The sequence below is a fragment of the Notamacropus eugenii genome, chromosome 3 (assembly GCF_028372415.1).
Source record: "Notamacropus eugenii isolate mMacEug1 chromosome 3, mMacEug1.pri_v2, whole genome shotgun sequence".
In the NCBI taxonomy this organism is placed as follows: Eukaryota; Metazoa; Chordata; class Mammalia; order Diprotodontia; family Macropodidae; genus Notamacropus; species Notamacropus eugenii.
The window spans coordinates 85,263,647-85,276,972 of record NC_092874.1 but is presented as its reverse complement, the minus strand read 5'-3'; the positions used below and the strand labels follow the sequence as shown (position 1 = coordinate 85,276,972).

Sequence of the window (13,326 nt, the reverse complement as noted above, 5' to 3'; positions counted from 1 at the left end):
CATGCATTTTCACACGCTGTCCTCCATAAAAGAAATGCTCTTCTTTTACCGTCTCACCTCCAGACTCCCCTGACTTCCTTTAAGTCTATGAAAAGAAGGTCCTTCCTTCTTAATGCGAGCAACTTCGAACTGAGATTACCTCCAAGTTATCCTGTAGGTATTTTGTTTGTATAGTGTTATTTGCATATTATCTACCTTCATTAAGTTAAGAGCTCCTTCAGGACAGGGACTATTTCTGCTTTTGTCTGTATTCCTAGTAGTTAGTGCACAGTGCCTGGAACAAAAATGCTCAATAAATTCTTTTGACTTGACTTGATTTGGAAAATTTTGCCATTTCTATAGCTCCATCATCTCTCACATTCAATTCCTGCTCTCTAATCACACAGCTTCTACCTAAATTCAGGCTTCTCATCAAGATGATCACAACAATCTATCACTTCTCACCTAGATTATTACACCAGCTTCCTAACCGGTCTACCTACCTCAAATCTCTCCCCACTCTAGTCCATCCTACATACTGCTGCAAAATTTTCCTTAAAAGTAGGTATGGTTATGTCATTACCTTAGACCCCATTATTTAACTTTTAAACCAATCTTTCCAGTCTAAGTGAACATTATTTCCCCACTTTCACTCTGTAATCCATCCAAACTGGCCTCCTCTGCACCTCATACAGTACACTCTATGTCCCATATCCATGCCTATGCACTGGACATTCTATATAACAGGAATGGATTCCTGTGTCACTTCCACCTGATATTCCCATCTACTTTTATGAAACAGCTCAAGCAGCACTTTTTTACCAGCTTTCCCTGATCACACACGATGCTAGTGCCATCCCTCCAAAATCACCTACTTTGTGTGCATTTGTGGTTTTTTATTTTATATTTATTCTACATATAATGACGTAATCCCTGCTGCCTACACCATTAGAATATAAGCTACTTTCAAGAAGGAATTATTTCATTCTTTGTAATTGTATCCCCAGAACCGAGAAGAGTGCATGGAATATACTGGATGCTTAGTAAATGTTAATCAGTTGAATGAGGATCTTACAACAATGCAGTTGAAAAGAAAACAAGCACAAATAAACCACAGAAGTTTAGGAAATGGGTCGAAGTTTTTAGGAAAGACTTTCATAGAGGAGATGAGGGCTCAGCTAAACTCTAAAGGACAAATAGAATTTTTCCATTCCAGACACAAGGCAAAGCATGAGGCAAAAAACCAGCAATGAACAAGGCATGTTTAGGAACACAACCAGCAGCAGTCTGACAGCAACTGAATAATAATTCATGTTTGTAAAACTTACATAGAGTTCTTCAAACTGCTTCTGAATTTCACTATCCATGTCTACATGATTAAGGTTAGGATCTCTAATAGGAAATGCTTCAACAAATAACAATGCTGCATTTGATCGAACTTCAGGATTTCTGGCCTGTTCAGTAAAGAAAAAAAATCGATTATTTAATAATCAAAAGGAAAACTCTGCTGAAATATTTCAATTCAGTATGAAAAAGTAAACATATCTCTCCTTTTTGCTGATGAAAGACTATATATTACTGCCGGCTGCTAATTTCCCTCCACCATCAAAAACCACATGGATTAATTTTGTATATTCATATTTACATAAGTACATATGTGCATGTCTCCCCCATGTAAGTATTAAATCCTTGAGGATAGTGAAAATGTATAGATAGTAGACATTTAATAAAAGATTCCTGACAGATTGATTCAGGATTATTACATGTTTCATGTTTTGGGGTCAAGTTAAAAAATAGAGATATGCCTGACTACAGACTTTAAGAGTACTAGAAAATGAATTTAATTCAGTCTAACTACATTTTTCTTTTGATCTAGTATTACTCATCCTATGGTCATCCACAGCAAAGAGTAGTATCAGAAGAAGGAAAGAAAATTTGGAAGGTATTTTTGAATCTATGGATTTTTTTAATTCAAAAAGTCACATTTTTTCCTATAAGGCTACATGAAGCACATCTTTTATTAAAAAGAAAAATGAAAATAACATTCTAAGTTTAATGGTAAGAAGCTGGAATTTTCAACCTCTTGATTAGATAGATATCAGTAATATTTAGAGATTAAGTAACACCAAAAAAATAACATTCCCAGGAGGAGAGTTTGGGCATATATTACTATATTCAGAAACTGGCTTATATAGCTATCTGAAAATACAATGATTAACTCTACCAAAATTTGGAAAAAAAATATTAGTCTAACCTTATACAAAAGCATAGTACCAATACACCTAGAAAACCTTAAAAAATCCTGGAGTAGTACCTCAAAAAAATAATTTAGAAGACTAGAGATGACCCAGAGAATAGTAATGCATAGTGCTGAATTTTGTGGGTAGAAAAAACTTCAGAGATTTTCTAGTTCAACAACCTTATTTCACAGATTAAAAGTTTTAAGATTAGGAAATGTAAGGACAGTAAGGCTAATTGCTCAAGACGCTAAAGTTTATTAGCAAATTAAAAGAAAAGCTAGAATTCCTTTTCTATTTCACCACTGGTGAGGCAAATATAGACCTCTAGACCAATGAAATCACAGGTCTGGTAGGAAAAAAAGAAAACAAACCATGAACTTAATAAGCACAATATGAAATGTAGGTAATTTGAAGATTAAACTGACCTTAAAACATCTTTAAAATAAATACTAGGAAATACTACTAAATATACTAAATTTATGGAACTTTCTCAAAGGGTATAATTGTGACGTAGGACAATGAATGAAACTGAAATTAAATATCAGTTCTGTTGCTAGTTTGACAATAAAAAGGAAGTTCAAAACAGAATCAAGTTTGGGGAATGGTGTGAGGTATGGGAGAGAATAATGAATCTTGTTTTGGACCTTTCAGTTTCCTATATGGTAAATCCAGTTCAAAAAATCCAAAAGGAACTTAGTAATGTGGCACTGGAGCTTAAGAGATTATGGAAAGAGCAGCTGGGGAGAATCATCCTATAAATTTACCAAGTGATTCAGCTTATAACAGTTTTATTTTGACCAAAAAAATTCAAAATGGACGGATCAAGATGGAGGAGTAAAAGCATGTATGAGCTAGAGCTCGTCCCCCAAGCCCAGCCAAATATCTGTAAAAAAGGACTAAACAAATTCTGGAGCTGCAGGAACCCAAAGAATGATTGAGTGAAGCAAATCTCCAGCCTAAGACAGCCTGGAGGGTCCATGGGAAGTATCTACCATGCCATGCTGGGAGCAGAGCACAGTCCAGCATGGGCCCTGGTGGCACAGATAAGACCTGCGCAAGCCTGAGGGCAGAGGTGTGGGGGGAGGGGCAGGGAACGGGACACAATCGAAACTCTAGCACCTGTGGTGGTTTCCAGACTTCACAACCCCAAAACACTGAGGACAAATTGGAAGGTCAGTGGAAAAAACCTGTGGGACCTGTTTGAGAGAGGAGAGTGGTCTAGCCCTGGCCTTTGCCCCAGTCCCAGCCCCAAGGTGGTGCAAGGGGTAGAGATACCTGTGGGAGCCACTGTAGGAGCCAGGGCAGTAGCAGCCACCATTTCTGGAGCTCTAGGCCCACAGATTGTGGAGGGATTGAGCAGATGACAGTACATCCCCTTACCCCGACTGGAAGCAGAAAACTACCTCGACAAAGAGATCAAAAGTCAATTAAATAGCTGGAGAAATGAGCAAAAACTGGAAAAAGAATCAGACTACACAATCTTATTTTGGTGACAAGGAAGACCAAAATATACAAACAGAAAAAGATGACAAAGTCAAAGCTCCTAAATCCAAAGCCCCCAAGAAAAGTATTAATTGGTATCAGGCCATGAAAGAGCTCAAAAAGGATTCTGAAAATCAAGTAAGAAAAGTAGATCAAAACTTGATATATCAAAAGAGAGTGATGCAAGAATATCACGAAAAATGACTCAACTGCTTGCTAAAGGAGACTCAAAAAAATGCTGAAGAAAATAATCCTTTAAAAAATAGACTAACCCAAATAACAAAAGAGATCCAAAAAGCCAATGAGGAGAAGAATGCCTAAAAAAGCCAGATTGTCCAGATGGAAAAGGAGTTCCAAAAGCTCACTGAAGAAAATGATTCCTTAAAGATTAGAATTGAGCAGATGGAAGTTAATGATTTAATGAAAAGTCAAGAAATTAAAAAACAAAACCAAAAGAATGAAAAAAAATAACAGACAATGTGGAATATCTCACTGGAAAAGCAACTGACCTGGAAAATAGAATCAGGAGAAACAATTTAAAAATTATTGGGCCAAGATCAAAAAGAGCCTAGACAACATCTTTCAAGAAATTATCAAGGAAAACTGCCCTAATATTCCAGAATCACAGGGTAAAATACATACTGAAAGAATCCACCAATCACCTCCTGAAAGAGATTCCAAAAGGAAAACTCCTAGGAATATTGTAGCCAAATTCCAGAGCTCCCAGGTCAAGGAGAAAATATTGCAAGAAGCCAAGAAGAAACAATTCAAGTATTGTGGAAACACAATCAGGATAACACAAAATCTAGCAGTTTCTACATTAAGGGATCAGAGGTCCTGAAACATGATATTCCAGAGGTCTAAGGAGCTAGGATTAAAGCCAAGAATCACCTACCCAGCAAAACTGAGTATAATACTTCAGGGGAAAAGAATGGTCATTCAGTGAAATAGAGGACTTTTCATCAAGCATTCTTGATGAAAAGACCACGGATGAATAGAAAATATGACTTTCAAACACAAGAATCAAGAGAAGCATGAAAAGGTAAACAGGAAAGAGAAAATCATAAAGGAATTACTAAAGTTGAACTGTTTACATTCCTACATGGAAAGATAATATTTAGAGGGGCGGAGCCAAGATGGCGGAGGAGAAAGACGCACATACGCTACCTCTGAACCCACTGCCCATAAAATACCTGTAAAAAAAAAGAACCTCTGGCAAATTCTGGAGCAACAGAAGCCACAGAACGGAGCGGACGAGATTTCTGCTCCAGAGAGCCTGAAAACCTCTTGCAAAAGGTCCCTCACGCCCCAGACCCTGAGCAGAGCCCAACCCTGCCTCGGCAGCGCAGCGCCGAAAGGAGCAGATCCGAGCAGGCTTCAGGGACGGAATCTCCAGCAGCCGCACAGGTCCCTCCACCCACAGGTGACAAGGGTCAGTGAGAGGGCCTCTTTGTTGGGTCGAGAGGGGAGTGGGGTGCCCCCATAACTCAGGACCCTCGGGAGGCAGCAGCAGAGGTGGGAGCAGACCAGGGCTCCCCAAGCAGGCAGGAGCCTGGATCCATTGTTGAAGGTCTCTGCATAAACCCCCTGAGGGAACAGAGCCCGTGAGTCGGCCCTGCCCTGAGCACCTGAACTTAATCTCACACTGAACAGCAGCCCTGCCCCTGCCCAAAGCCCTGAGGCTGGGAAGCAGCATTTGATTCTCAGACCCCAAGTGCTGGATGGGCGGATCTGGAGGCGAGGTGAGGGTGGAGAGGACACTCAGTCACTGGCTAGGAAAATGCCCAGAAAAGGGAAAAAAAATAAGACTATAGAAGGTTACTTTCTTGGTGAACAGGCATTTCCTCCCTTCCTTTCTGATGAGGAAGAACAATGCTTACCATCAGGGAAAAACACAGAAGTCAAGGCTTCTGTATCCCACACATCCAAAATAAATATACCATGGGCTCAGGCCATGGAAGAGCTCAAAAAGGATTTTGAAAATCAAGTTAGAGAGGTGAAGGAAACACTGGGAAGAGAACTGAGTGACATGCAAGCAAAGCATGAAAAACAAGTAAACACCCTGCTAAAGGAGACCCAAAAAAATGCTGAAGAAAATAACACCTTGAAAAATAGGCTAACTCAATTGGCAAAAGAGGTTCAAAAAGCCAATGAGGAGAAGAATGCTTTCAAAAGCAGAATTAGCCAAATGGAAAAGGAGATTCAAAAGCTCACTGAAGAAAATAATTCTTTCAAAATTAGAATGGAACAGATGGAGGCTAATGACTTTATGAGAAACCAAGAAATCACAAAACAAAACCAAAAGAATGAAAAAATGGAAGATAATGTGAAATATCTCATTGGAAAAACAACTGACCTGGAAAATAGATCCAGGAGAGACAATTTAAAAATTATGGGCCTACCTGAAACCCATGATCAAAAAAAGAGCCTAGACATCATCTTTCATGAAATTATCAAGGAAAACTGCCCTGAGATTCTAGAACCAGAGGGCAAAATAAATATTGAAAGAATCCACCGATCACCACCTGAAAGAGATCCAAAAAGAGAAACTCCTAGGAACACTGTGGCCAAATTCCAGAGTTCCCAGGTCAAGGAGAAAATATTTCAAGCAGCTAGAAAGAAACAACTCAAGTACTGTGGAAATACAATCAGGATAACACAAGATCTAGCAGCTTCTACATTAAGGGATCAAAGGGTGTGGAATAGGATATTCCAGAAATCAAAGGAACTAGGACTAAAACCAAGAAACACCTACCCAGCAAAACTGAGTATAATACTTCAGGGGAAAAAATGGTCTTTCAATGAAATAGAGGACTTTCAAGCATTCTTGATGAAAAGACCAGAGCTGAAAAGAAAATTTGACTTTCAAACACAAGAATAAAGAGAAGCATGAAAAAGTAAATAGCAAAGAGAAGTCATAAGGGACTTTACTAAAGTTGAACTGTTTACATTCCTACATGGAAAGACAATATTTGTAACCCTTGAAACTATTCAGTATCTGGGTAGTGGGTGGGATTACACACACACACATGCACACGCACACGCACGCACACATAGAGACAGAGTGCACAGAGTGAATTGAAGAGGATGGGATCATATCTTAAAAAAATGAAATCAAGCAGTGAGAGAGAAATATATTGGGAGGAGAAAGGGAGAAATGGAATGGAGCAAATTACCTCTCATAAAAGAGGCAAGCAAAAGACTTATTAGTGGAGGGATAAAGAGGGGAGGTGAGAGAAAAACATGAAGTTTACTGTTATCACATTCGACTAAAGGAAGGAATAAAATGCACACTCATTTTGGTATGAAAACCTATCTTACAATACAGGAAAGTGGGGGAGAAGGGGATAAGCAGGGTGGGGGGGATGATGGAAGGGAGAGCATGGGGAGGAGGGAGAAATTTGAGGTCAACACTCATGGGGAGGGACAGGATCAAAAGAGAGAACAGAAGTAATGGGCGACAGGATAGGATGCAGGGAAGTATAATTAGTTCTTACACAACACTACTATTATGGAAGTCATTTGCAAAACTACACAGATTTGGCCTATATTGAATTGCTTGCCTTCCAAAGGGAAGGGGAGGGGAGGGAGGGAGGAAGAGAAGTTGGAACTCAAAGTTTTAGGAACAACTGTCGAGTACTGTTCTTGCCACTAGGAAATAAGAAATACAGGCAAAGGGGTATAGGATGGAGACAAGGGCAGAGAGATATGATAGAAGAGAGGGCAGGTTGGCAGACGGGCAATTAGAACGCTTGGTGTTTTGGGATGAGGGGAGGGGACAAAAGGGGAGAAAATTTGGAACCCAAAATTTTGTGAAAATGAATGTTAAAAGTTAAATAAATAAAAAAATAAAAAAATAAAAAAAAATTTAAAAAAAGATAATATTTGTAACTCTTGAGACTTTTCTCAGTATTTGGGTAGTTGAAGAAATTATATACATATAGACAGAGGGCACAGGCTGAGTTGAACAGAAAGTGATGATACCTAAAAAAATTAAATTAAGCGATGAGAGAGGAATATATTGGGAGGAGAAAGGGAGAAAGAGAATGGGGCAAATAATTTCTCACATAAAAGAGGCAAGAAAAAATTTTTTCAGTGGAAGGGAAAAGGGGGAGGTTAAAGGGAAAAAGTGAACCTTACTCTCATCACATTTGGCTTAAGGAGGGAATAACATGCACACTCAATTTGCTATGAAAATCTGACACTACAGGAAAGCAGGGGGGAAGGGGATAAGCAGGGATTGGGGAATGATAGAAGGGAGGGCAAATGGTTGGAGGGGGTAATTAGAAGTAAACACTTTTGAGATGAGACAGGGTCAAAAGAGAGAACAGAATAAATGTGGAGCAGGATAAGATGGAGGGAAATACAGTTAGTCTTTCACAACATGACTACTATGGAAGTGTTTTGCATAACTACACATGTATAACCTATGCTGAATTGCTTGCCTTCTCAGTGGGGATGGGTGGGAAGGGAGGAAGGGAGAGAAATTGCAACTTAAAAGTTTTAAAAACGAATGTTAAAAATTGTTTTTACATGCAACTGGGAAATAAGAAATACAGTTAATGGGGTATAGAAATCTATCTTGCCCTACAGGAAAATAAAGGGGACGGGGATAAGAGAAGGGAGGGGTGAGACTGAAGGGAGGGCAGATTGGGGGAAGGGGTAATCAGAATGCATGCTGTCTTAGGGTGGGCGGAGGGGAGAGATGGGGAGAAAATTTTGAACTCAAAATCTTGTGGAAGTGAATGCTGAAAACTAAAAACTAATTAATTAGTTAATTAATTAAAATTCACAAAATTCACCTGATCAAAACTACCTTTCATATATTTTAACTGAAGTATTCCAAATTAAGGGGCACAAATAACGTATCTAAAACATGTTCATACAATTTAAAAGATGGATTACCTTTAATCCTCTCCAAAGAATAGGTTTATACAATCTATATAACATTTCTTCTACTCCTTGACGAAATTTTTTTTGATGATGAAAATAACTTAGCACCTGTATAGCCAAAAGCAAAAATATGGTTAGCATTGTAAAATAAAAATTTTAGAAGTCCTTTCAAAGGAAATCAGAGGAAAAAATTATTCTGAACCCTCTAAAACAGAAATTGGTGGTTAGCATATTATGACTTCACACGACATTTTTGTGATTCTCTCAAAAATCACCTTCAATAATTTCTCAAATGGAGGCAGTAGGAAGTCATTGAATCTATTTACCTATAAGAAACAAAACTACAAAAGGAATGTAAAATATGAAATTATGAATCAGGAAACATCCATTCTAAAATTACCTCTAACAATTATTAGCTGTGTGGCTTTGGGAATATTTAACCACTTCACTTCTTAGGTTTCCTTCTATGTAAATGACAGGGCTAGACCAGACTGCTTTAAGCTCCCTTACAAATCTAAAATTTTGCCTTGGACCTCAAGACTTACATCTAATAAAAAGGCTCCCTCTTTTGTCAACTAGGAAAAATCTTTACTATTTCGTTATTCTATCCCTCACCCCTCTACTTCAAATGTTTCCCAACATTTTTAAAAGGAAAGAGAATTTATTTTTGTTTCTTCCTCTGCTTTTTTTTCCTACTCCCTTCCTTTCATTTATTCTTCACTTTAGGCATCCTTCTCAGTTTCTTCCCTAAATTCCTCACACACTGACTCATAAAAAAGTGCCTTTTCTAACTTCTAGTCAAACACAAGATTATGTTATTGCAAAAGAGAAAAATACTAAAAGACTCCATCTAATGTGGGCATACCAGATAACAAAGATAAAGGCTAGGGGCTTTTGTTTTCAAAATAACTTTCTAACAACTCCCTGTAAGGAAGTTTAATATAATCCATTATACATCAATAAAGAACTTTCAAGTGAAGAAATTGGAGCAAGAAGTTATTGTACACAACAAAGCATTAAGAAAACAATATGAAACCATCTCACTTTCAAATGAAAACTCTTATTCTACTTTTCAATTCTGTCTGCTTCTAAGAAAAAAAAATTTAACAAATATTTGCCTTTTATCCATATTATGTTTTAAGATAATTATTTAGGAGACAACACGGGTGAGAATGAAGTATGAATAAATGAATAATTAATGAATAAAGCATTTATTAAGCAAAACATATATATACATACATACATACACACCCACACACATACATATGTGTGAAAAACACCGGGACATAAATAAAAAAGTAAAACAACGCCTACTCTCAAGGAGCTGATATTCTAATGGAGGAGACAATGTTCCAAGTCAGATAGTCCTCAGAGAGCAGCAGCAAAGCAAATGGTAATAGCTCTTGTTTAATGTCATTTCCAATAATAAAATGTGTCCATTTCTAGGCTGCACTATGTAAGTGTTAAGAACTTTGTAATTTCATTTCTGGACCTTCAAGAGCTGGGGCTCTAGCACTCTAGGGAGGAGTTGCAAGGCAACATTTCAACAGCTGCTTTCCAGAATGACGCCTCTGGGCACTGGACTGGAAACAATGCTATTCCAAAGACTCTGGGAATCAGGATCATAAACTAGCTCCACTGGTGTCTGAAGAGAGACGGTGGTCAAAATGATGGTGGCAGATTTACTAGCCTGGCACATGTTGCTTCCTCTCTCTCCCTAGAGGTTCCCTGCTTTTCAGCTAGTTTGGCCTGTTCAGCTCACGAGCAGAAGTCAGGTGGCAGTTGATGTAGATGGCTGGCCCCTCTCCACACGAGATGCTTCCCCAAAAGACGGCTATAAGGGATAGTCTAGAAACAGAAATGGTGGTCTGGGGGAATGCTGTTGTTATGTACTATGCAGATAAAAGCCCTGACCACAAGAATTATCCCTGTTTAACCTGTTTAACATATTACTACTGGAGAGCTTCACTTTAGTCTACATGGCTAAGAAACTTAATTTCTTGCATGAAACAACATAAAATTATCAAGCAATACAAGTTATATACAGGTGAAAAATACATTTGTTGATATATGGAGCTTGTGAAATGACTACTACATGACCTTATTTTCAGGCTATTATAAAATTATCTTTCTAATGAAATTTTATGGCATATTTTCTATTAAAATACATGAAATTATAGTGCAAAAATAGGAAAAGATCGTGACTTTAGGAAATCTTCTGTATTCTTCATTTATTCTCAGGTAATTCAAGCATAAGCCTCAATAATCTAAGATTTAAACAAATCTTTTCGTAACAAATAAAATTACAGTTAAGTCCTATTTCAATTCTAGGCTAAGGAGAATGAGTTGATCGTACCAGGTATAAAAATGAGTAGTGTCTGCTAATCTATTTTGTCAATTCACGACTGCCAAAAAAACCAAATTAAGACAGTAAGTCCAGTGGACTGGGTTTCTAGTAGATAGCATCTGTTTTAATATGCCCAAACATAACAATAGAACAGATTTTCAACTACTTTCTGCCAACTTCTTTATGATCAATTAGATGCCACTCAAAAAAAAAGACAATAGTGCTCTAAATAAATAAAAATATGTAGACACTAATAAAATGGTAATATTTGTCTATGAAATCTGAATTTAAAATTTTAAATGGGAAAACCCTATTAACTATGTGTCTAGAAATGAGGTAAAGTTACCAGGAAATTTGTTCAGATTCTATAGCTTGTGGATTAGTATTAGCACAGGATGGATAAACAATGAAAATGATTTTAACATAAAAACAAGCAAACAAATTTATAATATCCTTAAGGTTTTTCTCAAATTCTATACTCCAAATGAAAACTTTAGGTCTTTATTCAGGATTTGATTCCCTCTTTGGTCTAGATGACTGTTCAAATATATTTAAAATATTAAGTATGTAACAAAAAAGAATTTTTAAAAATCATAACTTTAAGACAGCTGTAAAAAAGCATAATAGTAGTAAGAGGATTATAATCCTAATTATTCATAAACATGTTTCATAATAACATTAAGGTCTATTCAAAGCACATCCTACACTTTATATCAACAGGAAACTGAATCTTATACATCCAATGTATACTAGAAGACTGTAAACAGTAGTAAAACTAATAACTGTTTAAAAAAAAAAAAAAAGATCCCCTTAACTAAATTACCATTTTGACTGTAAGGAAGATCAATAACATTAAGGTCATTTTTTTTTTTAATTTTCAAAATCATAGAGAGTTAATTAAATTTGAACATAAGAATCATAATAAGAGAATTGAAAAATAAATATATTCTACATCAAAATGTAGCTTGCAAAATTAATCAGACTATTATGATAGGTTCTATTTACTTCTCGTATTTTGGAATGCACTGGAGAACTCCTTGGAAGATGAATTCCATGATGCATGAAATCCTGAATACAACCATCTTCAATTACCTGAAATAAAAATGTAGTAAGAAGAATTGTATTAATACATGAAAAATTTCAGAGACAGTGAAATAATTCTAAGCAGTATAAAAAAATCTAATTTTTTCCTCTTATACTTAACTTGGTTGACAAAAACATGTTTAAAATGAAAATAAATAGGTTTTGTTTAAAAACAGATATACTTTTAAACTTTTAACTCAATACATGATCTGAATTCTTGTAGGGCAGGGGTTAACACTCAACTATAATTTTTATTTTCTGAAGACAATTCAACTGTATGGCAAATAACAGGATCAATAGCCAAAGCTTTTCTTGTGCTCTGGTGAGAAAAGCCAAAGATCTGTTTCTAATATATAGCAGTCATTAATTGAAAAAACAGGTCTTAAGTGATTTTTAATGAGCATTCAAAGAGTTTTTAACGATTCTCAGAATTCTAAAAAAAAAAATGTGCATTTAATAAGAAAATCACAAGACTTGTGTCAGCAAATGAGTAAAAGCACCATCTAGTGACTTTTAGATATATGACTAACGAATCTAAAGGGATGTATGCAAGTAGTTAGTCTAGTTAGAGAAAGGAAGAGGAAGGGAGTGGGAAGGGGATTCAAAACTTTAAATTTTCCTTTCCCTATGGACCAATGTCTAAGGAAGACGTTCCATCAAATTAAAAGCAAATACCTCCAACATTTTCCCTGAAGCCTTCTTCCAAGCTCTGAAATAAATTTCAGCAACATGAACCATCAGAGATCTGTATAAATTTTAAAAATTTCATAAAAGTGAGTCAAAGCTACATATACTATATATGTATGTATGTGTATGTATACATATATATATATATGTATACATATACATATATATATACACACACACACTATATTTAACTATTGTCCCCAACTCGAGGACTACCAGAATAGTTAGGGCTAGCATTTTATCCATGAAAAAATATTAAACAGTAATATTAATTGTCAAATAGTAAAAAGTCCTGAGGAGGAACACAACACTGAGAAGTTGTTTTCCCAGTCTTTACAAATCACATCTTCACTATGCCTTCATTATTTTTAAAAAATTTTTAAATATTCCTACAACAATAAATGGATTCAAAAGCAAGTACAAAAGCATATTCCAAAAAAGTTTTTGGAATAGATACATACTTCAGATTATCCATTCTACTAATTCTCTCAATTATTCAGTGAATGATATTTATTGAATATTTATATACAAAAAGTCCTGTAATAGTTGAATGTTTTATGTTACAAAGAACATCATATAAATTTTAATCAAAAATACAGAAAATCTGACCTTTTT

The 13,326-nt window shown here is 36.2% G+C and overlaps 1 protein-coding gene across 3 annotated transcripts in view; it reads right to left on the bottom strand.

Annotated features, from left to right (window-relative positions):
* NCAPG2 (non-SMC condensin II complex subunit G2) overlaps positions 1–13,326 on the bottom strand; it is a 109,181-nt gene that overhangs the window by 71,036 nt on the left and 24,819 nt on the right. For all 3 annotated transcript variants that reach the window (XM_072652078.1, XM_072652080.1, XM_072652079.1), the window contains exons 9-12: positions 12,700–12,769; positions 11,947–12,033; positions 8,607–8,702; positions 1,308–1,433 (exon numbers count right to left, since the gene is read on the bottom strand). In XM_072652078.1, coding sequence (XP_072508179.1) covers positions 1,308–1,433; positions 8,607–8,702; positions 11,947–12,033; positions 12,700–12,769 — 379 coding nt within the window. The remainder of the gene's footprint in view (positions 1–1,307; positions 1,434–8,606; positions 8,703–11,946; positions 12,034–12,699; positions 12,770–13,326) is intronic.